Source organism: Lagenorhynchus albirostris, chromosome 16 (assembly GCF_949774975.1).
Source record: "Lagenorhynchus albirostris chromosome 16, mLagAlb1.1, whole genome shotgun sequence".
In the NCBI taxonomy this organism is placed as follows: domain Eukaryota; kingdom Metazoa; phylum Chordata; class Mammalia; order Artiodactyla; family Delphinidae; genus Lagenorhynchus; species Lagenorhynchus albirostris.
In genome coordinates, this window is record NC_083110.1 from 83,007,182 (window position 1) to 83,031,034 (window position 23,853).

Consider the following 23,853-nt stretch of genomic DNA (forward strand, 5'->3'; position numbering starts at 1 on the left):
CTCACATGGACCCCGGTCTGGGCCTGGCTGGCTTCCTCATGGCCCCATAAATGCGGCCTAGCTCCCTGGAGAGAACAGGGCCACCGGTCTCACGTGTTAGTGAGGTCTGCCTCCACCGTGTGAATGCCACCCTGTGGACATCTGCCCTGGGAGAGCGGAGAGGGGCTGGGCCCTCCGTCTTTCTCGAATTTCCATTTATGTGTGTGTCACTCTAACCCCTGCCCCGCAGGGCCCCAACCCCAGACAGCAGAGGAAGCTCCAGACGTGAGCTCAGAGACACCCAAACCTGCCGTTGCTATTCCAGCCCGAGCTGGAAAGGTGGTCCATCCAAACCCTCAGAGCAAACTGCCCTGAGCAGACCTCACTGCAGTGTCTTTGTGATAACGCAGGCGATAGACCAGCCTCAAGGTCACCCTCGGTCCATCCAGATGACGACTCAGAAATATTAACCTGTGTATTTAAAACTGACAGAGCTGTTCAACTACTCAAAAAAATCTCCTCAACTGGTTTTTTGCAGGAGCGTGATAAGCTTTTAAGATATCGGAAACAAAGAAAGAAGATGGCAAAACTCCCCAAGGTAAACGCGTACATGAAACGTGTATTTTAAAAAGCCACTTAACAGGAATGAGCCTCTTCCTTTAGATATGAAAAGAAAATGGTTTTCTTATTTCTAAAAACTGTTCTTATGAAATAACCAAAACAGGACCCAAAGTAAGTATTCCCCTTATATATATATTTTTTAAATTTATTTATTTATTCATTTATTTTCGCCTGTGTTGGGTCTTCGTTGCTGCGCGTGGGCTTCCTCTAGTTGCAGCGAGTGGGGGCTACTCTTCGTTGCGGTGCGTGGGCTTCTCATTACGGTGGTTTCTCTTGTTGAGGAGCACGGGCTCTAGGCGCACGGGTTTCAGTAGTTGTGGCACGCAGGCTTGGTAGTTATGGCTCACGGGGTCTAGAGTGCAGGCTCAGTAGTTGTGGCGCACGGACTTAGCTGCTCCGTGGCATGTGGGATCTTCCCGGACCAGGGCTTGAACCCGTGTCCCCTGCATTGGCAGGCGGATTCTTAACCACTGAGCCACCAGGGAAGCCCTCTCTTTATGTTTTAAATTTAAAAACCCAACCTTGTTTCCTTTAAATTTCCAAGAGAAGATGCGAATTCACCACAGTAGTGAGGAGGAGAAGGTAGCTGCGACACGCTCCCCGCCTGGGCCAGGGCCGCGGGCGGCAGCGCCTGGGTCTCTCCCAGGCAGACCGGCGCCCCTGCGCCCCTAGGGAATTTGAAGACCTGGGATAGTTTCTTTGCTGCACAATCCTTTTTGATAAACCTGAGATTTTTATTAAAGGAGATTTGGGAGACATTCCCAAAGGACCTAACTTGTATCCTGCTTTTTACAAAATGTGTGGGGGTGTTTTTTGGTTTGGTTTTGGAACAACCAACGGTGATCCCCATACAGGCTGTTAGAGACTCCTTAGGCACAAACACGGGCTTGTCTGGCCCCTAGAAAGGCCGCTAGGAGGGCCGTGTCCCACTCTGCTGTCCGCCAGCCCGGATGGTGGCCCCCTTGGCCCGAGGTTGGGCGGCCCGAGCAGCGCGGGGCGCGGCTGGTCCAGGATGGAGGCCCGAGTGCGCTTGGGGGCGCCCAGGCAGCTGGTCTGGCTTTGGATTAAAACACCGTCCCTTTTGGTCAGAAGCCGGTTGTCGTGGAGACCTTCTTTGGATACGACGAAGAGGCTTCCCTGGAATCTGACGGTTCTTCCATCTCTTATCAAACGGACAGGACAGACCAGACCCCATGCACCCCAGACGACGACCTGGAGGAGGTACCCTCCCGCGGCAGCTTTTGGACAGGCCCAGCGGGCGGCGCAGAGGCAGGCAGGGTCGGGGTCAGGAGGCTGCTCCCCGGAGGCGGCCCTCACCGGCTGTAACCCTCAGTAACCCACGATTTTGTGCAGCGGGAAACAACTCCTACTGCTGGCTGCCTAGCTGTCGCTGCCCCCCTTCCTTCGCACGCACACCCCGTCCGCTCCACCCCCGTCATTGCGCCAGGGCCCCCTCTGCAGAGCGGTGCGGAGAGCTCCTGCCTTCTCAGGGTGACGGGGGTGGGGGGTCTGGACCGCCCAGCAGGGGTCAGCACCAACGCCACGGGTGCAGCCCAGTCATGCCTCAGGGTGGGGAGGTGAGAGGACAAAGCTCTGTCTCTGAATAAACACAGCCGAGGCGTCCCACCCTCCTCGCGCCTCCTTCCAGAACACTGGCCCAGCCCTGCGGGTGTGGCACGAGGGGGAACCGGTGGTCCGTGGCCCCGACCAGGCACAGCGGGCGCTGAGGCCGCGGGTCGCACCTCTCCTGGCAGATCCTGGCAGATGGCCCCACGACCACGAGCCCACTTAGAGATCCAGGACAGGGTAGCACAGCTGCCGCCAGTGAGGACGGGCCTGGGGGAGCTTGGGCCCGTTAGGGTTCCCGTCTGGTCACTCCTGGACGTGGCTTGTTCTCCTCTGAAGGCCAGCAGCCCCCCGCCTTCTTCCTGGGGCAGCAGGTGACATCCCAGCCAGGGGGAGGCAGCAGGGGTGACTGTGCAGGAAGGGAGCCTGGAAGGTGAGACCTCAGCTTTAAGCCTTCACAAGGCCCAGGTCCCTTCCCGACACGCGCCGGCAGAGCGGAGCCTCAGGGCAGCCTGGTCAGGAATGCAGGGTCCCCAGCTCAGGACAGCCTGGCTGGCAGGTGGGCCCCAGCCGAGCCCTGGCCTCGGATCAGCCGGCTCGGCCTTTCATCCCAGGGCTCAGGGCCTGCCTCTCGGGTCCCCAGTAGAGGCCCGGCTAATGCTGTGTCTCCGTGCGCCCCTCCAGGGCCTGGCCAAGGAGGAGACGGAGCTGAGGTTCCGGCAGCTGACTATGGAGTACCAGGCCCTGCAGCGGGCCTATGCGCTGCTACAGGAGCAGGTCGGAGGGACGCTGGACGCAGAGCGAGAAGTTAAGGTCTAACTGACGTCCACGCCACCACGTTCCGGCTCCCACTGGGCTGCCCCGCTTGACCCCCGCCTTGGCAGGGACCCTCGCACCTTCCAGGCCCGGCCCTTCTCTCCCGCTGTCACGGTCGGGCCTGGTGACGCTCACCCAGGCGACCCCCACGCGGTTGTTTGGGAAGCAGCTCTGGCGGCCGCTCAGCGGCGGGTGGGCCCGGGCCAGGGCGGGGTCCGAGTGGAGTGGAGGCACCCTCACACCCTGTGTCCCGATGGCCCAAACGCTCTCATCCATTTGCCCTGGAAGCTGTTCCCAGGGCAGCCGGGGCACCCATCACGATAAAGTGCCCTGCGGCCTGGACCCTGTGAGAGCAGAGTAACTCGAGGGAAGGGGGCTCAGACCCTCTAGAAGCCAGCTGGTGCTGGGTGGTGGGCTTTCACGCAGCAGGGCGCCGGGGGCTGCTCTTCTAAAGGAGGTCGGTCTCTGGGGAAGCAAGTGAAAGCGAAGTGTGGAAAAGGAGGCGAGCCCAGGGCGGGCAGAGCGCGGGGAGGGGAGGGAAGGTGCCCGGGGGCTGTGCCTGGTACATCGCTCAGCAGCCCCTCTGCGTGTGTCCTGGTCTTTATTGTCCAACGACTAAAGCAGACCCTTCCAGCCCGCACCCAGCAGCTCAATCCTCCTTCATCCTGTAAACGAGGATTCTCCCTAATAATCCCTTCAAGTGAATCTATAGATCATCCGCCGTCATCTCAGCGAGGTCGCGTGCTTCAGCTAAGCCTCCACGTCTCCCCTTTACTCCAGAGCGGTCCTTGCCAAGGGGCTGCTCTCCACTGGTTGAACCAAAAGGCAGACAGTCCCCTTAAAGTCCCGTCCAAGTGGGCGCGTCTGGCTTTTAGAGAAAATTTGATGTATGTCTCCTCCCATCCTACAGACCCGTGAGCAGCTACAGGCGGACGTGCAGAGGGCGCAGACGCGGATCGAAGACCTGGAGAAGGCCCTGGCAGAGCAGGGGCAGGTGAGCACAGGGGCCTGGGTCCCCGGGAGGCTGGGGTGGTGGCCTGGTCCCCGGGCTGCAGTGCCCCGGCGATGAGGGTGGCGGTCTGTGGGTGTGTCTGTCGGCGAGAACTATTCATCTGCACGCTGAAGGTTGGCGCCACAGCTCCCTTTACTGCGTATGCACCACACCTCAGTAAAAGATTTAAAAGCGGAAAGAATGCGTACATAAAGGGATTCCACAGCAAGCCTCAAACAAGGCAGGGGTCATCCTGGCCGTCCGTACACGCCTCTCTGGGCTTCATCAGAGATCCTGGCCGTCTCTTAGCTCAAGGCCTGCATTTCAGGTCCCGGGGCTTTGTTGGTCACTCCCCTCAGCCCCCCTCAGCTCTGGGCTCTTCAAATCCCAGGGGAGGGCCTCCGTCCCACGGGGCCTGAGCCTCCCCCTGCCCTGCTGCATGCTGCAGCCCCAGGGGGACCTCCAGGACGGGCTGGAGGACGTCCAGTGGGGCTGGGAGGGGCTGGGTGGGAGAGGCCAAGCGCCGTGCAGACCCACGGAGGGCCTGACGTGTTAACTGCTGGGGAGACGGCCGGACAGACGGACAGGGCAAGGACGTGAGCCACTGCCCGGCCAAACTGCCACGTCCTCGCCTGAGCGCGTGAGGCCCCGAGTCCAGTGCTGAAGCACCCGGGTCACACAGGGCCGGCCCACATCCCCACTCCTCGGGCCCTGAGCCCCCGGGCTGCGCTCAGCCTGAGCGAGCTGCACTCCGGAGCTGCGCGCACAGCGCCACGACCCAGACCCGGAGGCGTCATTCCTGGACCCCGTCTGATGCTGCCGCCGAGCGTCTTGCGCCCGAGAAGCACAGTAGCCGAGGGGCCGGGAAGCGAGAAGAGGAGGGGAGGAAGCCGGTCCTTTCGCTGCGGAAACGAGTCCTTCAAACTTGAAAAGAACTTCACAGAGGACTCTGCTGAGAAGAAATTTGGGCCCGAGTTCAGTGTCTGGACACCTCACTTTGTGACCAAATGCCGGTGGTGGAGGTTCCTCCAGGGCATGGAGCTGGAACCGGGGGTCGAGGACACCAGGCCTCCCCCAAGGCCTGACCCAGGGCAGCCCAAAGGGCGTCCACACGGGCCCCACCAGAGCTCAGAGCCTGCCTCGGGCCCCGAGTCCCCAGGTGTGAAGTGGGAGGGACCCCCACCCTGGCACCTGCCCTCTCCCCACTGGCCCGAGCCCCCTGGCTCCCGCTGGCTGTGTGTCTGGGTCCCCCAGACATGCGACGTCCACATGGGCGCCTGGCCTGGGCTTGCACGAGCCTGGGTGCCGTCCACTTCTATCCAGGACCCTCCAAAGAAACGGGTGAAACCCTGGGTTTTCATCAGCTGTGGGGCAGAAGCTACCACTCCCTGGTTACTTCGGCAGCTGGGTGTTGAGTCTTTTCGTCACATCCCCTGTCTGCTGAATTGTGATTTCAATCGTGGTTCCACCGTGCGGTGTATTTATTTCTCCACTTTGATTCCAAGGACACGAAGTGGATTGAAGAGAAGCAAATGCTGTACCGGAGAAATCAAGAGCTCGTGGAAAAGGTGCGCCCCTGCCAGGCCGCGTCTGGGAGTCTGACTGCTTCCCGAAAAGAGCAGGAATTCCCTTGCACTCAGGGGTTTGCGGGGTCCCCGCGGTGCTGGGCGGTGGGGAGACGGCAGAGGTTCCCCAGCGGAGCCCCAGCCGGGCCTTCTGTGCTTCTCACTCCCGTGGGGCTGCCCCCCCGACCCACCCCTCCTGGGACAGGCGGCCTGGAAGGAGGCACCTGGGGTCCCGCCAGCCCCGTGTCTATAGCGACTTCTCGATTCTTGCTTTCTTGCCTGATGGGTTCTGTGGTTGGTGACGGTTAGAAAACCTTTGTGGGCAGTTCATGGCCATCCCCAGAGGAATGGGCCCAGGACGGCTGGAGCCAGTCACGTGGAACGAGGTGGGAGGGGGCAGTGGCTGCATGTCCAGAGGCAGGAGGGCCAGTGGGGCCTCACAGCTCGCTCTGGCGGCCCCCTCGTCACCCTGTCCTGGTGAGGGTGCTCTTGGTGACCCGTCCCCACCAGCAGCTGGCCTTGTCCACAGGCAGAGGGCGGGCAGGGGCAGCACCTTCTACGGCAGGTACAGCCCTTCTAGAAAAGAGCCAGGCCGGCCACAGCTCGCGAGCCTGAGGGCACCGAACCAGGCCCATGGGCAGAGGCCGGTCCTGCCCCACCCGAAGCCATCAGGCCCACACGGGGCAGTGCTTTGGGTGCCATTCATACCTTAAATGCTGAGCGACACCTACCTGCTTGTCGTGGACCCTCTGCACACGTCTTGAATCAGCACAGTTGTTTCCGTGATGCTCTCAGGCTCACATAAACACTCTCGTGCACCTAAATGCTTGTGTGTACACAGAACGGCCGCATACTTAAGTGCGCACGCACACATGTGAACGCTCGTGCGCACATATAAGTGTTCACGTGCTCACGTAATAGCTCGTGTGCACGCAGACACACGTGCACCTTTAAACACTCGTGTGCACGTCAACACCTGCATGTACACTTGAGCACAGCCACACTCAAATGTCCACGAGCACACACACACTTAAACACTCATGTGCGCTTAATTGTCACCTGTACACGTAACACCCACGTGCACACATAGCCCCTCATTTGCACACTTGAACACTCACATGTGCACTTAAAACCTGTGCGTTCGTCTGGCACGGTGCCCACGGGGTCACCCTCCTGGCCCGTGGGTGCATCCCAGCCGCCCCAGCCGTGCAGAGGGACACACAGGGCAGTGCGAAGCCCCGGCCGCCGAGGGCACTGGTGCTCCTGGGTCCACCTGGACCCCTTCCGAGCCGCAGAGCAGGCCCCTCGGCCCCCAAGTGCAACGCGGGGGGACGGACCGAGTTGACGGTGCCCATGGTGGACACGAGACCACGGAGGACATGTGCCACGGGCTGCACTGTGCTACCCCTTGGGAGGCGTGGGCCTCACACACGTCAGTTCTGGAGGGGGGCCAGCCGGCCACGGCACACAGCCCCGCCTTCGGACAGCAGTGTTCCTGAGGCTCTGGGCCAGCCTGGGCTCCAAGGGCCGCTGTCCTGGCCACGGTGAGGGGCGGGCAGCATGGCGACAGCTTACGCCTCTGCCCGCGGTGGCCCTTCTCTTCCCATCTCTGCTCAGATGGCCCCCCACCCAGTGCACCTGCCCTGCGTCCCCCGCCCACCCGCTGCCGGTTCAGCCCAGGAGGGGACTCACCTGGTCTCACCAGGGCGGCCCCCCACGGACCGAGGCCAGAGTGAGGGCTCTGGGCCGAGGACCTGGGCCAGGCGGCCGTCCCCGTGACGCCAGCAGCCATCGGGGGAAGCTGAGAGCTGGCCTCACGTGCGACTCCAGGGCCTCACGCGTCCTTTGTTTTACAGATTAAACACATGGAGACAGAAGAGGCTCGGTTAAAGCATGAGGTCCAGGACGCGAAGGACCAGAACGAGCTGCTGGAGTTCCGGATCCTGGAGCTAGAGGTGCGGGGGCGGGGTGGGGTCAGAGCGCGGTCGCCCGAGCTGGTGCCATCGAGGCTGCGAGCCCAGCCCTGTCGCTCGGGAGACGGACGCGAAACGAAGCAAAAGCGTCCGCACGCAGCTCTGGAGCCCCCTCGCTCCTGGCCCCTCGCGGCCCTGGCTGGCGGGCACGGCCACCCTCTCCTACGATGCCACCACCCAGCTTCGCTTGGGGCGTCTGTGCGCCGGCATTTCCGCCCGTCTGGTTTCCTGGCGTCCACGCACGCCTGCAGTGTGGGGAGGGGGCCCCCACGAGTCCAGAGGGAGCTGCCCCTCAGGTCCTCCCGTCCGCCTCCCGGGGGCAGGAGGGCGGTGTGGCCACTCCGTGTGTGTCGCCCCGTGGCCCCAGGGTTCGTGCCTGTGGTCCTGCGTGAGGACGGTGGCGGCCCCTCCACCCACTGTCCTCTGTCCTCAGGGTCACTGAGGTCAGGCCCATGCGGGACACTGCTCCCGGTCCCCTGGGACTCAGATCAGCTCGTCGGCCCCTCAGCAGGCGGGGGCCGCTCCCAAGGGCCTCCCCGTGGGTGGCTGGGAGGTCCCTGCCCCCATCAGTGTCCACACAGGGCCGTGTCCTGGGCAGGAGGAGGGATTGGCCTCTGCTGCGGCAGCCGGGGCTTCGTCTTCACAGAGACCATGCTGACCGTGTTGGGTGGAGCTGGTGTCTTCACCGTGTCCCCGGGAGGCCCAGCACTGCCCTCCAGGAGGGAGGGGATGCCCGTGCCCAGACTTCCGCTCTCTGTCTAGGAGAGGGAGAGGAAGTCGCCGGCCATCAACTTCCACCACACCCACTTCGTGGACGGGAAGAGCCCCCTGCAGGCGTACTGCGAGGCCGAAGGCGTGATGGTAACGCCCCGCCCCTGCCCGCACACCCCTCAGCCCCGCGGCTGCCTGGCCAGTGCTCCCTCCCAGCAGCCTGTCCCCCTCCTCTAGGACATCCTGGTCTCGGAGCTGATGAAGAAGCTGGACCTCCTGGGGGACAACGCCGTAAGTGTAGGTCGCTCTCCTGACTTGTGCATGCCTCCCCGTGCCCAGCGCCCTGCACGGTCCAGGGGCCCCTGTGAGTCCCGCTGTGGCCCTACCGCAGCCCACACCCTCCCACTGCCAGAGCTGCCTGGGACGGGCCCTCTGGCGTTTAGGAGAAATGTCGTTCTTTCTGACACTGTTCCCACACGGGAGTTCGGGGCCTCTGCTCTCACACTTGACTCTTCCAGCAGAGGTGCTTCTGGCCCTGTGTTCTCAGTTTCTGGAATCCCTCTCAGTCTCTAAGCTCTTCCATATTCTTGGTGGGGATGGGGGCTGTGGGTCCTTAGCGTGCCTTAGACACCTCAGACTCAGGGCTTCCCGTTTACTTAGTTTGGGAGGAGGGGCAGAGCCTATATAAATAATCCCTGAATCTCACTTAGGGCAGAGTTCCAATTTCTACAGCAAACTCCTCAAAAGAATACTAATTGCTGAATGGGCAGAGTGACTGCATCCCTTCACGCCACCCTCCATCCTCCATCCTCTGTCCATCCATTCTCCATTCACCCTCCATCCATCATCCTGTACTTGTTGAGCCCCTGCCCAATGCGGGGGGGATCAACTGTGCTGGAAGAGGGCCCCAATCCACACCGCAGAACGTTTCCGCCACAAGGTATCCTGACAAGTGTACAGTCTACAGCTGGTCCTAAAGCACCTTGGGCTTCACATCCTGGTAACTGCTCTCAAGAAAGATCAAGGCGCTAAGTCAGATTGGTGCACTCCGTGCAGTAGATGGAGGAGAAAAACACATGCAAATACACACACACACACACACACACACACACACACACACACACACACTTCTCACAACGCATACCAAAACCCGGGCGCTCATGCACATCCTTGGGGCCAGTCCTTCCCAGCAGCTTCAAGGTGTTCAGGGCCCTGTATTGACAGGAATCCCTCCTCTCCCCACCTGCCCTTGACTTGGGAAGCAGTGAGGGCGGGGAGCGGGGGGAAGCAGCTCCCAGCAGGGAGGCTCTCCTGGCTGCATTGCCCACCCCCGACCCTGCCACTAGTCAGACCCCTGGCTCCACCTCGGCCGCAGGTAGCAGAGGTGCTGGTCCGCAGCAGGGATGGCGTTGTCACGATGTGCTCCGGGGTTCAGCCTGAGTATCAGCCCCCATCATGGGCTCCGGGAACCTTTCAGTTCACAGCTGGAGAGACCGAAGCCCCAGAGGGCACCCACCCAGGTCACGGAGCTGCGGTACTGGCCAGCTAGGACGAGCCCAGGTCTGCCTAGATCTGTTCGGGGCCCCTCCCAGCCCGAGAGCACCAGTGCACGTGACGGCCCTGGAGCCATCACATGGCCTCGGAGGCGGGGGCAGAGGACACACTGCCGGCCTTACGTGCAGGTGACCTCTAGAGACCCTCGACAGTTTCTGAAGGACCATGGGGGCGACCCTTAGGTCTGTCGTGTGACATGGACACAGTTCAGGCAGATGACAGGGATAGCCTGGCCCCTCCCCTTCTCAGCCAGGGCACGCTGGAGCTGTGGCCACTGTCTCCAGGCTGCTTCCCAGAAGGCTGCAGCCTCCCAGCTGGCCACGGGGCACCTGAGCCTGGGCCTCGGTTTCCCCAGGAGTCAGGGTCCTTGGAGTGGAGCAGAGCGGCCGGCAGGGGGCAGAATGGACCCCTGTCCTCCCTGGTGGGCCATCTGCTCACTGCTGCTGCACCTGGGCCGCAGCGGGGACAGGTCACCCAGGGAAGGCTGCGAGGGTGGAGGAGACGGCACATTGCCAAGGCCATGGTCACCTCCAGGAGGGAGTAGCTGGAGCCCAGCCAGGCTGCCCACCAAGCGGGACATCGCGGGCCCTTCAGCCTGGCCTGACCACATCGAGGCAGCTTCCCTCCGTTACCCGGAGGCCCCCCGCAGCCCCCCACACGCCCCATCCCGGCATCAGGCCCAGCCCTGCCTCGGGAGGAGGGCGGGGACAGCCTGGCAGTGTCCCCGGAAGCCAGAGGGATGAGGGGCGCCTGGCCCCGGCATCACACCGAGTCGGGCTGCAGCGTGCCTGAGGACGGAGCCTGCCGCTGTCCCAGCAGCTGGCCGCCGACCCCCACCTGTGCCTACTGCTGCCGGGGTGGGGGGTGGTGAGAGACCCCTGCCCCTGGGGAGCTCACGCTGCGGAGGGAGCAGGCGGGAGGGCTTTCGGAGCGGGTGGCCCCGAATCAGGGAGGTTCTGGGGTGGGGGGGCCGCCCTCAGCTCAGCGACCCTAGGGGGCTCCTCCCTGCCTGTCTCTGCTCCCCTGACCCCTGTTGGCTGTCCCACGGTGGGCCCAGCAGTGGGGACGCAGCCCAGCTGCCTCCACCCTGGTGCTGATGCAGGCAGCACATCCTCTGAGGATGCCCCCTGGCCCCAAAGCCAGAGCCACCCTGCCCAGAAGGACCACCCAGGCGGGCCCTTTGGGGCGAGGCATGAATAAAACATGCAGAAAAAAGGCAAAATGGCAGGGATGGGGACCATTTCATAGCCATGAGTGTTTGATCTTTGCTTCACGTTCGTAAGTGGTGCTGTAATAATTCAGGCCGCCTGTGCGGAGAGCTGGCTTTAAATAAAAATCCAACAGAGACCCGGGAAGCCTGGCTGCTCGTCCCGTCACCCACTGTCCCACTCTGCCTCACTGGCCACCTTAGACGTGGTCACCAGCAGTGAGAGGACCAGAGGGGGCAAGACGGAGAGTCACCCCAGAGCTGGCAGGACCAAGAGGAAAGAGGATCAAAGACCCCCGGGAGGGCCTTTTAGTGAAAGCGACATTTAGCTGTGACCCCAGCTCCCCTGCGCCCGTCCCATCAGCGCCACCGAGCGCCCGTCACTCAGCCCGGCCACCCAGAAGGCGCTTCCCCTGACCATGCGTGAATTCTGCTTTTGGGTGCAGAATCTGACCAATGAGGAGCAAGTGGTCGTCATACAAGCCAGGACAGTCCTGACCTTGGCCGAAAAGGTAACAGTGACTGTGGACGTTGTCAGGACGGGGCCGGGCTTCCCGAAGCCTCCCTTTCTGGCTCAGCGCACAGAAGACGCTCACCCTGGGAGGAGGGCTACCGGGAGGTGGGGCTGGGGTCCACGGATCCCGTTTGCCTTGGAGGTCTGCCACACGCACAGGTCAGCCAGCACCGCCACGCGTGTCTGCAAGTGATAGGTTCAGCCAGACCTCTCCCCAAGGCCACTCTGCCTCCGCCTCCCCCCAGAGGCCGGGAGGTATGGTGGGTCTGTAAATCGGCAGCATCTGTCTCACCTGCCGGGACCCTCCTCCGGGGTCGCCCAGCCCTCCCGGGCTCCCCACCCTCCAGCCTCTCTGCTCCCACGGGCCGCCAGCCTGCGCCCGGTCCCACCCCCGCAGCCAGAACCCGCGGGCCTGCTGGCAGCGCCCCCTCCCAGCGGCCCCCAGCAGGGCGGGCAGGGGTGTCCAGCAAATGGGAGCTCGGGGGCCAGCACCCCGGGAGAACGGGCCGCCTAACGTCCCTCCTCTCCCGGCGCTGGGGGGCAGACTCCCCGGACACGAGGCGGGGCTGCGCGGGGGCACCCGGGCCTGGCCCGCACGCCGCGCACACGGAGCCCTGACGCCAGCCCAGCCCTGACTCCCACGAGGGCTGAGCTCCCCTCCTGGAGGAAGGCTGGGAAGGGCAGGGAGGGCCAGGCCCCAGGCTGTCTCCCGGGGCTGGGCGAGCTGGGCCTCGACGCCTGAGTGCCTTCCGTTTGTGTCCAGTGGCTCCAGCAAATCGAAGAGACGGAGTCGGCCCTGCAGCGGAGGATGGCGGACCTGGAGGGCGAGCAGGTTGGTGTGCGCCTGGCCGCGCGGCCCGCGGCCCGCGCTCCCGGCCGGCTGCGCCAGGCCCAGACACGGTCCTCTTGCCTTTCAGGAGCTGTTCAGTAAACAGAAGGGCTACCTGGACGAGGAGCTGGACTACAGAAAGCAGTGCTTGGACCAAGCTCACAAGGTAAGAGAAGTACGGCTGCCGGAACCCCCGGGGGCGGCGGATTTGGGGTAGAAACGGGGAAGGTTGTTCCCACGGCCAGCATGGCGTCTCGGGGGCCACGTGGCCTCGGACCTGCCTGGGAAGATCCTGCGCCCAGTGTGACCAGCGTGGGGTCGCTCTTCGCATTTCTCCTGCCGGACACCCCTCGCCGGCGAGCTCCGAGGACGCCTTGCTGCTCCGTCAGCACCCCTTGGCCCAGGGGTGTAGGCACAGGAGCAGAAGTCAAGTGGGTATTTGAAATGAGCTGAGAAATAGAATTCATTGAAACAATGCATTTACAAATGAGGTGAACACAGCTGAATGTCAGTCAGTCCCTCACCCCGCCCGGGACCCCCGCTTCTGTCCATCTGCACCGACCAGTGCACACGTGCCCTTTGTGCGTGCCTGCCCCATGGGAAACCATTTCCCCCCTGAGAAGCCTGAAGGGACATCCCCGTGTGCGGTTAACCCCGACATCAGTACCGAAAAGATGGGTCCTGGAGATGACATCAGGGAGATGGCTTTGTGACACACGGACGCACGAACACACACGCACCCGCGCGCCGCAGGAAACGTCGCCCCGGGACTGTGGAGGGGGCTCCCGCACACAGGGCCGAGGGATGCTGTCAGGGCCCCCAGTGATGCTGGGTCCGCTCCTGGTCTGATGACTGTCAGGGCTGCTCCCCGCGTGATACTGTTTGGGGGCCCCCTTCCTCCAATTCCGGCAGGAAGGCCGCACATTTTGCTCTCCCTCCCTGGTTTTCTTGACTCCATAGTTAGGCCCGCACTTCCTGCTGGATAATTAGCCATTTTATCTGCCATTCACAAAGCCCTGTGCAGGAGGGAGGCACCTACCGCCTTGGGATGACCTGGCGGGGGGGACACAGGCCTGTGGGAACCTGCTGGGTTTCACACCCTCCCTGCTCTGTGAGCACAGGAGCCACAGCCGCGTTTCGAAGGGGAAGGGTGGTCCCCGCGTGGCCGAGGGCCGTCTAGGGCAGCTGGGAGCAGAGGCCTGGCCATTCACAGATGAGGACGCGCGCTGGGGCGAGGCTGTGCACACAGAGCCGGCATCCGGTGGCCCGTCGCTCAAGGTCATGCATGCAGGGAAGGTCAGAACATCTCCATCTCCTGCCAGTCTTGGGGTGAAGCCATCGTGATGCTAATTCTAAGCCCCACACTCAGCTGCCTTTATTTTTTTTATTTTTTGTGTGTGTGTGGTACGCGGGCCTCTCACCGTTGTGGCCTCTCCCGTTGCGGAGCACAGGCTCCGGACGCACAGGCTCAGCGGCCATGGCTCACAGGCCCAGCCGCTCCGTGGCATGTGGGATCTTCCCAGACCGGGGCACGAACCCATGTCCCCTGCATCAGCAGGTGGACTCTCAACCACTGCGCCACCAGGGAAGCCCTCAGCTGCCTTTATTTTAAAGCTGGAGCATATCTTAAACACACTAAGCTCTTTTGCTCTAGGAAGTGGCAGCCGATGTGCTGTGTGAGCTGGCAGTGACATCTGGGGACAGTTTATTTTGTAGCCGTCAGGCACAATAACACATAAGCGAGGAACAAAGGTCCCCCCCATTTCCTAAAATGTCTATTCAACCAAAAGGACTTTCCAGAGTCATTTTGCCTGAAGAAGGAGAAACATTCATTTCTGAAGAGGTTACATCTTTGATGGGAAGATGGGAGGAATATAGCTTTTTCAAAGATTGTATTTGTGAAATTTCCTGAGGAACAGGCTTTAAAAGTGCTCCAGATCGAAGTGCTAAGTCACTAGGAATTTATAACAAGGTCTGTGTTTTGGCGGCTGGGTGGCAGCAAAGGGGTGACACAGCATGCGTGTCTGGGGACCAGCGGAATGGCCGGCTCTCCACGTCGGAGCCCTGGCGGGGCAACGCGAGGGCCCTGGGCTGGAGCCCCCCTGGAGTCTGAACCCCGCTCCCCACCAGCAGGGCCCTGTGCAGGTCGTCCAGCCCGGCAGTCATCAGCCTGCCTCAGTGCCCTGACCCGCGAGCCAGGCCTAACGAGCACCTGCTTCCTGGAAGGGGCGGGACTGAAGGGCTTCATGGAGGTGAAGCCCTAAGCCGGTACAGGCACCCACGGGTGTGGGCACCCTTAGGGCTATCATTTGGGACAGAGGAGGGGAGGGGCTGGGAGGCGGGCAGAGGCCGGACACGTGGGGCCTCATGTGCAGGCAGCAGGGAGGGAGGCAGACAGACAGACAGACAGGAGAGAGAAGGGGAGGAGAGGTGGGGCAGGTGTATGTCTCACAGTCTGGAGGCCAGAAGCCTGACACCAAGGTGCTGGCGGGGCCACATCCGTCTGAAGCTCCAGGGGAGGCCCTCCTGCCTCTTCCAGCTCCTGGGGGCCCAGGTGTTCCCGGGCTTGTGGCTGAGTCACCCCAATCTCTGCCCTGTGGTCACATGGCTTCCCCGCATCTTCTGTGACTGTCTCCAAGTTGCCCTCTTCTTCCAAGGCCACGAGTCAGTGGACTGAGGCCCCCGATCCAGTCTGAGCTCACCTGCGCTGGGTGGCATCTGCCTGTTTCCACATGATCCACGTTCACAGGTGCTGGGGGTTAGGGCTTGATGTTTCTTTGCGGACACGAGTCACCCCACAGGCAGCACTGGGGACCGCAGAGCTGATGGCCTGGCCCCTCGGCACTACTGCAGACAAGCCCTGTGAGCACCGCCCTCCTTCCTTCTTAGCGACGCGGAAGCCCAGGGTTTGGCGAAGGTTGTGAGCAAAGGAAGAAGCCTTTGTTGTTCTTTCCTCAAGGGACACCCGCCCGGCCCACTGCCCCTCTGGCCCTCATCCGACTCTGGCCTCAAACTCTGCTGACCTCGATGTCCCTAATGTTTCACTGCACGTTAAACATCGCGTGGAAGGGAATGCTCTTGAAATAATCACTCCCGGACTGCTTCCAGCCTCCAGAACATCATTTAACTGGTCCAGGCGGAAGCAGTCCCCTCTGTGGGCTGGCCTGGCGGCGGCGTGACCCCAGGGCGGGGTGCCCCAGTCCCCCAGGCCGTCCCCGGGGGAGGAGGCAAGGACTGACATGTCCCCTCCCGTCCCCAGCACATCCTGGAGCTGGAAGCCATGCTGTACGACGTCCTGCAGCAGGAAGCTGGGGCCAAAGTGGCAGAAATGCTGCCGGAGGAGGAGCACGAGAAGCTCAGGGTGGCGGTGGAGCAGTGGAAGCGCCAGGTCATGAGCGAGCTGCGCGAGCGGGACGCCCAGATCCTGCGGGAGCGCATGGAGCTGCTGCAAATGGCGCAGCAGGTGCGCAGCAGGGGCGCCGCGCGCGCAGGACCTCCGGGCGGAGCGGGGCTTCCCATGCCTGGCCCTCTGATGGCCACACCTCCTCCGATGACAGTACCCTCCCGTGGCTGCGCCCCCCAAAGGTCATGCCCCCAGTGGCCACGCCCCAAAGGTCATGCCCGTGTGGCCACGCCCAAAGGTCATGCCCTCCCCGTGGCCACGCCCCCATATCCCTGCCCTCCAATGATCATGCCCCCAAGGCCAGGGCCTTCCACTGGCCGTGCCCCCCGATGGCCATGCTCTCCAGCGGCCGTGCCCATGGGGGACCCTCCTGCCGGACTGCCTGTCCCTCCAGACCAGCCTCCGGGGCCATCCCACCCAGGCCTCTGGGTGGCACAGCCCCCCTCCTGGGTCCCCCCCACTCTGGGTCTCTTCCGTGGTTCCTCCCTCAGTGGCAAGATCCCAGTGAAGGTGTCATCTGGGGAGCAGCGGCTCATGGGCTAGGGACTTGGGGACCTTCTCTGGCCTACAGGCACTTGGGGCCCTCAGGCCAATCTGGCCAGTTCATTTCTAACTGGGGGTGAGGGATCCTGGCAGACTAGACAGGCTTGGTGTGTAAGACATGCCTCAGCTCCACGGTGTGTGCTGGCGTGGCCTTTGTGGCTGTGTTCCGTGTTCAGATACACTAGTGACTCCAGGTTTACTGTGAGCGTCAGAGGGCTAATGTCTGACGAGAGCCTTGGTCAGCTCCCAGGACTCTCACTGCCAGATCTGGGGTGGTCAGTGTGAGGACTGCCGCCTGCAGCCCCTCACTCCCATCAGACGGGCTCCGATCAGAGCTCAGCTGCGTCCAGGCTCCAGGCCAGGCATCCAGGTCCGGCGTGGGCACACACATGTCCATCTGCCCGGCATTGTGCACCAAAGTGAAGACTAGAGTTTCCAAACCTGAGGTTGGCCTTGCCAGGAGAGTCCTCCCCGTGACTGACTTTGTGACCCTTCTGGCTGCTCCTCTCACTGCCGTGACGGCGTTTTGGAAGGACTGTGAATTGGGCCCTTACCATTTCCTTGGGCTTCTAGCATCATGGTTTATGACCTGGAGATGTAGGAGGTGGGAGGGTGTCATTCCCGTCACAGGGAGCATGGCCGAGGGGAAGCTGTCCTCTCTCTTGCTGTTGCAAAGAGCAGACCGAGGGAGGCTGTGTCCGTAACGGAACCTGAGGCAGGCACGCTGGCTCTCCTCCCGAAGCCGGGGCTCCTAAAAGTCGGCGGGATGGGGGGGGGGCAGCCCGAGGGCCCCTCGCCGGGGCCAGCATGGCAGCTGCCCTGTGGCGACTGGCCCACCAAGAACATGCGTGAAAATCCTGGAAGGCTTTTGCCCACTTGGTGTCCCAAATATTCTGATTATTGAGGATTTTCCTGCTTTTAACATTGCAGAGAATTAAAGAACTAGAAGAAAGAATAGAAGCTCAGAAGAGACAAATAAAGGAACTGGAGGAAAAGGTAAGGCAAATACGAATCTGGGGGCTTGCTCTGTTGTCGGAGCTCACACACCAAGACAGAACAGGTATCTCAGGATGCCGTGTCGCGCTAGGTCTGAGGTTGGGGCATTTTTGGACAGAAAGAGGCTTCAGGGACGTGTCTGCTCGGGACAAGGAGCCGGAGCCCAGGGTCTGGGAATAACCCCGTCCGTGACAACCCAGCCGTGCCACCCCGAGGGCCGTGCCTCTCACGGCCTCAGTTTCCCCGGCCCTCGGGGTGCCTGCAGACCGGCGACCAGCGGTCCCTTTAGTGTGATTCCTTGACTGTGGCTCCCAAGTTTGGAAACGGCAGGTGCTGGGGTGCAGTGGGTTGGGGGCCGTGTGGCTTGGGATCGGGGAGGACTGTCCAGCTCTTCTCCCGACGGCTGGCTCTGCAACTTCCAAATCAGGGTACACAGAGCACCCTCAGAGAGAAGCCTGCAGCGTGTGCTTAATTCTAGGACAGCTGAGCTCTTTTGGTCTGTGATTTAGGACGTTTCGATGGCTTCTAGCAGGCAGGCTGCTTGTTCGCGTCTTGTGACCGGTCTTGCCTGTGGGGTGGATCTCACCAAAGGCCGGCTCCCCTCTGAGCCTCTCTGGCTTGTCCCTGCCGGAGAGAACGGGAGGCTGGGGTCTGGACAGGACCCGCCACCTGCAATAGGCCACACATCCTCAGCCCTGCCTGGGCAGAGCCAGCAGAGGCTCTGTGCTCGCGGGGCACAGGGACCCCTCCCCACGGCAGCCCCTGCAGCTGGACCTCCCCCTGCCCCGCCCACCCCTCCTGCAGATGAACCCGGCCCCTTCCCTGGGCACTTTACTGCCATCTGCCGAGCGGTCTTGGTGGTAACTTGCAAATCCAGAGCTGGTGACAGGCCCCTAGAACCGTGCGGGGCACGACCCGCAAAGCAGAGAGGCAGCCGGGGAGCAATTATGTGCCTGCCCATGGGCGCCAGACCGTGGGCGACACACACCTGGCTCGCCTGGGGAGGCCGGCGGGACGCGCAACCTCGAAGCGATGCAGTCTCTCCCCCAAAATGAACCTCTCTTTCCTTTTGCATCTTAAAGTGAGAGCATCTGTTTTTATTAAATACTAGAATTTAACAAATTGGATGTTTATTCTCTTAAGCTAGCTGAAGCAGCTCTGCTTTTCCAAGCAGCTGTACCACCATCGGATTTTCTCTTGTGTCTAAATTGGCCGGACACCTCCCCCGACCCCAAACGAGGCTCCAGGTGTGAAATCTCTTCAGCAAGTTGGCTGCACTTCATCACTTATAATGGGAGCGTGGTGTGTGCCTGTTGGCACTTGCATTGTCTTTCCGTAAGACTCCCGTCACCATTAGAGCCACTTAGCGCCCTCGCCGTCAGCCCTGGTGACAGGTCCAGATGGCCGGTCCCCGCCGCTCCCCCAGAGGCTGAGTGACCAGCAGAGCCTCCCTCCTGACTGTCACCCGCAGCCTGGCCCGTGGACGGTGCAAGGTCCCTGGGGAGGGGACAGCACCGTCACTTCAGGCCCCTGGCGGCGCAACCCTTAAACCACTGGACACCAGTGCACCAGGATCTGCTCCTGAGCCCCAGCTGGCATCTCCACGTCGCTGTGTCTGTGATCACGTTATTTCTTGCCAAAAGCCCTACAAACTCTTTTTTCTCTTTCTTTCCTTCCATGTCTCCACCCTCCCCTTTCCTTTTTAGTTCCTATTTTTGTTCTTGTTTTTCTCCTTAGCTTTCATTCTGTGGTCATAGCTCTCCTGGGCACCCTGGCGTGGTGAGTATTTCGTCTGCATCATAAGGACCAGCACGGCCCCTGCTGTTCCGTAAGCAGGAGGTGCTTCCGGAAGGGGACAGCCAGGGGTCCCCCAGGTCCTAGAGGGGAGGGGCCTGCCATCGTCAGAGGGGAAGGGGCGCTTGCCTTCCTCGAGAAGGAAGGAACGCAAAGGACCCCGTCCCACGGAACCTCCCCTGGGAGAGATGCGCACACAAAACCACTCCCTGTTCTCTGCTCCGGGCAACTCGGCAGGGAGCAGTGCCGGTGGTTTTGTGTCTTTTCGTCTTTTCCGTTTATCAAGTACAAGCTTGGGTGACACTGGAGATTCAGCCAGAGATGCCCACTTTCCCCGACAAGCTGGGCTCACGCACGACGTCACAGTCGTGCTGAGCTGTGGCATCGTGCCCGCGGCTTTCAGGCCGAGGCCGCATGTGAAAGCTTGACCACCGCTTCCTTCCCAAACAAGATGAGAGGACAAGTAGGGCGTGGCCTCACCATCCCGGCTCCGTCTGTGGCCCCCGCCCTCAGAGGACCTCCCCTCGGGAGCAGGGCCACCCCTCCTCATAGCCCCATCCCTCCAGCCCTTCCCTCTCGCCCTGCAGCCTCCCTGACCTGTGTCCTGCGTCTCTTTTCTTCCAGCCCTCTGAGGAGCCAGACCCCTTTCCTGCAGTTGGACCAGAGAGCAGCAGGTGCCCCGGTGGCAGAGGGAGACGCCGCATCTCATTCCTGAAGACTCAAGGGGACCTGGGCTCTGCACACCCCCTCCCGTCGAGGAAGAGGGAGAAAGGGGGTCTTTGAGCACCTCTGCGGGGGACTGTCCATTTTGATGAGGCAGAATCAGAACTAGTTCTCTGACTGGGGCTCCTCTGAAGAGACCTTGTCTTGGCTGTGGACCCGGGGGTCCTTCCTCGGGACGCGGCCTCCCCATCCTAGTTACAGGGCCGCGCGAGTCCCCTGCTGCACAGGTGTGAAGAGCTGCTTCTGTGCAGGAGCCCCAAACTCCCACCTCCCTTTGTTCCCTTGATGCCCAAAGGTGTCTCAAAGGAAGATTCCCAGAAACAACGCAGACACCCCGCAAAACGACGCAATGAAGCTGCCACCACGGTGGTGACCTTCGTTCAGGGAAATGGGGACGGTTCATGGAGCATCTCAAGGACCGTTGCCCCGTGTCTTCCAGGACGGACGGGCTGTGAAGACGCCGTGACTCACTGGCTGGGGTCCTGAGCACTTACTGAGCGACACATCCTGCCACCCTGCCTTGTTGATGACGCGGGTCCCCGGCCCAGTTCCACTCGCGGGAACAGAACTGTGGCTGCCATGGTGCCGCCAGCTTCCCGCCCTGAGCTGCGCCGAGGGACTGACCAAAGGGATGACTGGGGAGCCTGGTAGTGGGAGCTGGGACCAGAGCAATGGACCGACTGGGAAGGGGCGTGAGCTTGTCGGAGACGCAGGGGCCAGAGGACACCTCGGGCTGTGCAGCACCGTGGAGCCCCTCAGGCTGCAGGCGAGGCCAGAGCTGCCCCGTGCAGAGCTCCAGCCTGCACGCTCACCGGGCAGTGCCCAGCGAGGATGACAGTGCCCCGGGGTTCTGCGGACGTGAGAAGGGGGCCCGATGCCCAGGTGGCCAGCAGGTGAGGCTCAGCCGTCATCCCTGGGGCGTGGCGTCTTCCTTCCCGCCCTTTGTGGGCCCTGTGGGCGCCAGCACACCTCCTTCTGGTCTGTGGGATCCCACCTCCTCTGCGGCGAGGTTGGCCCCGTTTGAGACGTAGGTTCAGTTTGCTGGGACGTGGGCCCTGCAGCAGGAGCCCTGGTGTCTGTACAGGTGGGCGGGGGCAGGGTGAGGGCGGCTCACCTCCTACCATGGCCTCTGGATCGGAGTCTGCTCCCTGGGGGCATCTGGCGTGGGCTTCTCCCTGGTCTGAGGTGCTGAACCCATTACAGGTCTTCTCCGCCCAGACCCAGGACACCCCCTGCCAAGGCTAGCCGAGGCCTCCGGAGGTGCCCAGTGGTGGGTCCCAGGGCACATCCCTGAGCTACGAGGGCAGCCTCTCTCAGCTCCTGGCAGAGAAGAGCTCCTCAAGGGCACCCGACCACTTCTGCAGACTCGGGCCCTGGCCCTGCACCCCCAGCTCTGCTGGCCTGCCCCGCCCACCCCGTCTTGCTGCTCCCACAAACTCCAAAACGAGAGAGCGTCCCCCCTTGTCTTGTGGGGCCATCCCTCCCACTGACCCTGACCCCCAGCTCAGTGGGCCTCCCTGTGTCCCCAGGTTGTCACCTCCTCTCCCTGCCCCAGGGCTTGGAGGCATCCCTGGGGCGGCCGGGTGGGTCATCCCCACGGCAGGGACGGAGGATCTGGACGGGGCTTCATGCTCCGCTAGGGAGCCTTCCTCTCCAGGCAGAATCTCCTCGGCAAGTGTGTTTCTGTGGGACGTGGTGAGGCTCTGGTGGGGATGCAGTTCTGTATCCGAGTCTGCAGGGTGTGATGTGGGGTGCCGTGTCCCCCCATCACAGAGCCACCTGAACCTCTAAGAGTGGGGCTGCAGGGGCCCCAGGAGATGCACCACTGGGCAGAGAAGGGAGTGAGGCAGAGCAGATGCAGAGCCAGAGGCCAGAGTGAGACCACCGCCCGCTCGCTCAAAGGGGCCTCGGGACGCTTGGCTCTTTCACGTGGCACGTCTGGGCACGTGTTCCTCTAAAGGGGCTCATCTCTGGAAACCGCGTGCGGTTAGCCTGGTGCAGGGCCCAGGCACGGCAGTATCTGCTCCCGCGTCCCCAGGGGTGCAGGGCGTAGCCTCACTCTGGAGGCTGGTTCTGGAGTGGAGCCCGGTCCCCACCTGGTCCCCGGCCCAGTTCCACACGTGGGCCCTCAAATCCGAACACGCCTGGTCCCCAGAGTTCGGGGTCCCTGGAGTTCGGGGTCTCCTCTTAGATCTTGCGCTGAGGTCCTTGGGCTGTGCCGTATCGTGTGGAGGAAAGTACCAAACGCCAGTACTGCGTGTCCGATTGCTTGGTAAGGACGATCCACCGTCACGGCCTGACCTCAGAGGTCACTTGTAGCCGGTGAAGGACAATGAACGACGCGCATGGGCACGGCAATGCCTGAATCAAAACGCACTGCCCACAGTCCCCGAAGGCCCGCAGGGACGCGGGGTCACCTCTGCCCCATCGGCGTCATCCCCGCAGCCTTCCCCCTGCTGAGCCAGCCTGGCTCTGGGGTCTGCCTTGCCATGTGCCCAGCACCGGGGACCGTGCCCCAGAGCTGTGAGCAGGTCTCACCTGTGGAGGAGCCAGAGCCAGATAAGGATGGCTGAGAGCGTGAGAACAGGTCCAGAGGCGGGGGCGCCGGGCAGGCACGGCCTCCCTGGGGGCCCGGAGACCTCCAGGACCTGGACGCTGATGGGGGCCCCCTTGGATAGAGCCATTTTGTGGGTCTGGAGACCCAGAGGTGGCTCAGACCAACTCCCGGGTGCTCGTGTTGGGGTAGCCTGGGTGGGGGGCAGTGGGTGTCACAGTTCGGGGACGGAACTGCTGCACGTCTCGGCTCGGGATACTGCACAGCAGCCTTGGAGCCAGGGTCAGGCATATGTTTGGTGCAGTACGTGCAACACGAGAAGTTAACAGCTTCCTGAGCAAGCACCTCCTTTCTCCCATCAGCTTTTTTTTTCTAAGATTATTTTAGACGTGGACCATGTTTAAAGTCTTTATTGAATTTGTCACAATATTGCTTCTGTATTATGTTTTGGTGTTTTGGCCGAGAGGCATGTGGGATCTTAGCTCCCCGAACAGGGGTCGAACCCGCACCCCCTGCACTGGAAGGCAAAGTCTTAACCACTGGACCACCAGGAAGACCCCATCAGCTTTTTAAGAACCTTTTATTATAAAATAGTTACAGACTTAAAGGAAAGTTGCAAAAATATTAGAGTATAAAGTTCCTGTACACCCTTCACCCAGCTTCCCCAGGTGTTCACATCTCATGGAATCACAGCGCACTTTCCAAGTTTAGCTGGCCACCCACTCAGTTCAGACAAGCGCTTCTGCTCCAGGACCCCATACTCTGTTGAGTCGTTCTCCTGGTCCCTCCCAGTGGGCGACAGCTTTCTTAGCTTCCGCGTCATCCTTGACCTTGACGCGTCATCCTTGACCTTGACACCCTACTAGGAGCTGGTGGGTTACTTCGTGGGTCGTCCTCCAGTTTGATTTGTCTGATGTGTTTGAATGATTGGACTGAGGTTATGCATTCTTGGCGAGACTGAGCCCAGGTGACCCCCTCTGAGTGTGTTCGATCAGGGCGGCACCACGTCCATACACTGTATCCCTCTGATGTGAACCTTGATCAAGGTTCTGCCAGGTTATCCACCGAAAAGGTATCATTTATAACTAGAAATAGGTGGGGAGACGCTTTGAGACTCAGCAAGGACCCTGGTCCTCTTTAACCTTGTGCCCAGTAACTTTAGCAGACGTGAGTGGGTCTCTCCTGCCACAGTGATTACTGCCTGTGCTCGTGGTTTTCTATCCCTACGTTCCTTCTATTTTATTAGAATTTTTCTCTGGAGAAGACCTGTCCCCCTTCTCTCATTTTTTCTTTATCCAATTATTCATAGCAGTATCGGCTCGTGGGCACATCCCTGAGCTTGATATATATGATAATATGATAATCCAACACCACCTTTAACTATTTTCTTGCTCAGATTGTTCCAACTGAAGCCACTGAGCTTTCCAACAGGTTGATGCCTGTGTCCTTTGAGGTCCCGTCTGTGTCTTGAGCCCTTTCTCACTCTGTCTCCTCCGGATGCTCAGGCTCATCTG

At 61.5% G+C, this 23,853-nt stretch overlaps 1 protein-coding gene across 1 annotated transcript in view; it reads left to right on the forward strand.

The window, feature by feature from the left end:
- Positions 1-23,853, forward strand: part of JAKMIP3 (Janus kinase and microtubule interacting protein 3) — a 107,447-nt gene that overhangs the window by 69,810 nt on the left and 13,784 nt on the right. The window contains exons 10-24 of the mRNA XM_060126918.1: positions 518-577; positions 1,693-1,821; positions 2,851-2,979; positions 3,893-3,976; positions 5,479-5,541; positions 7,395-7,493; positions 8,274-8,372; positions 8,460-8,513; positions 11,430-11,495; positions 12,261-12,329; positions 12,415-12,492; positions 15,586-15,789; positions 17,203-17,268; positions 19,006-19,047; positions 19,687-20,678. Of these exons, the coding sequence (XP_059982901.1) occupies positions 518-577; positions 1,693-1,821; positions 2,851-2,979; positions 3,893-3,976; positions 5,479-5,541; positions 7,395-7,493; positions 8,274-8,372; positions 8,460-8,513; positions 11,430-11,495; positions 12,261-12,329; positions 12,415-12,492; positions 15,586-15,789; positions 17,203-17,268; positions 19,006-19,047; positions 19,687-19,845 (1,401 nt within the window). The 3' untranslated portion in view covers positions 19,846-20,678. The remainder of the gene's footprint in view (positions 1-517; positions 578-1,692; positions 1,822-2,850; positions 2,980-3,892; positions 3,977-5,478; positions 5,542-7,394; positions 7,494-8,273; positions 8,373-8,459; positions 8,514-11,429; positions 11,496-12,260; positions 12,330-12,414; positions 12,493-15,585; positions 15,790-17,202; positions 17,269-19,005; positions 19,048-19,686; positions 20,679-23,853) is intronic.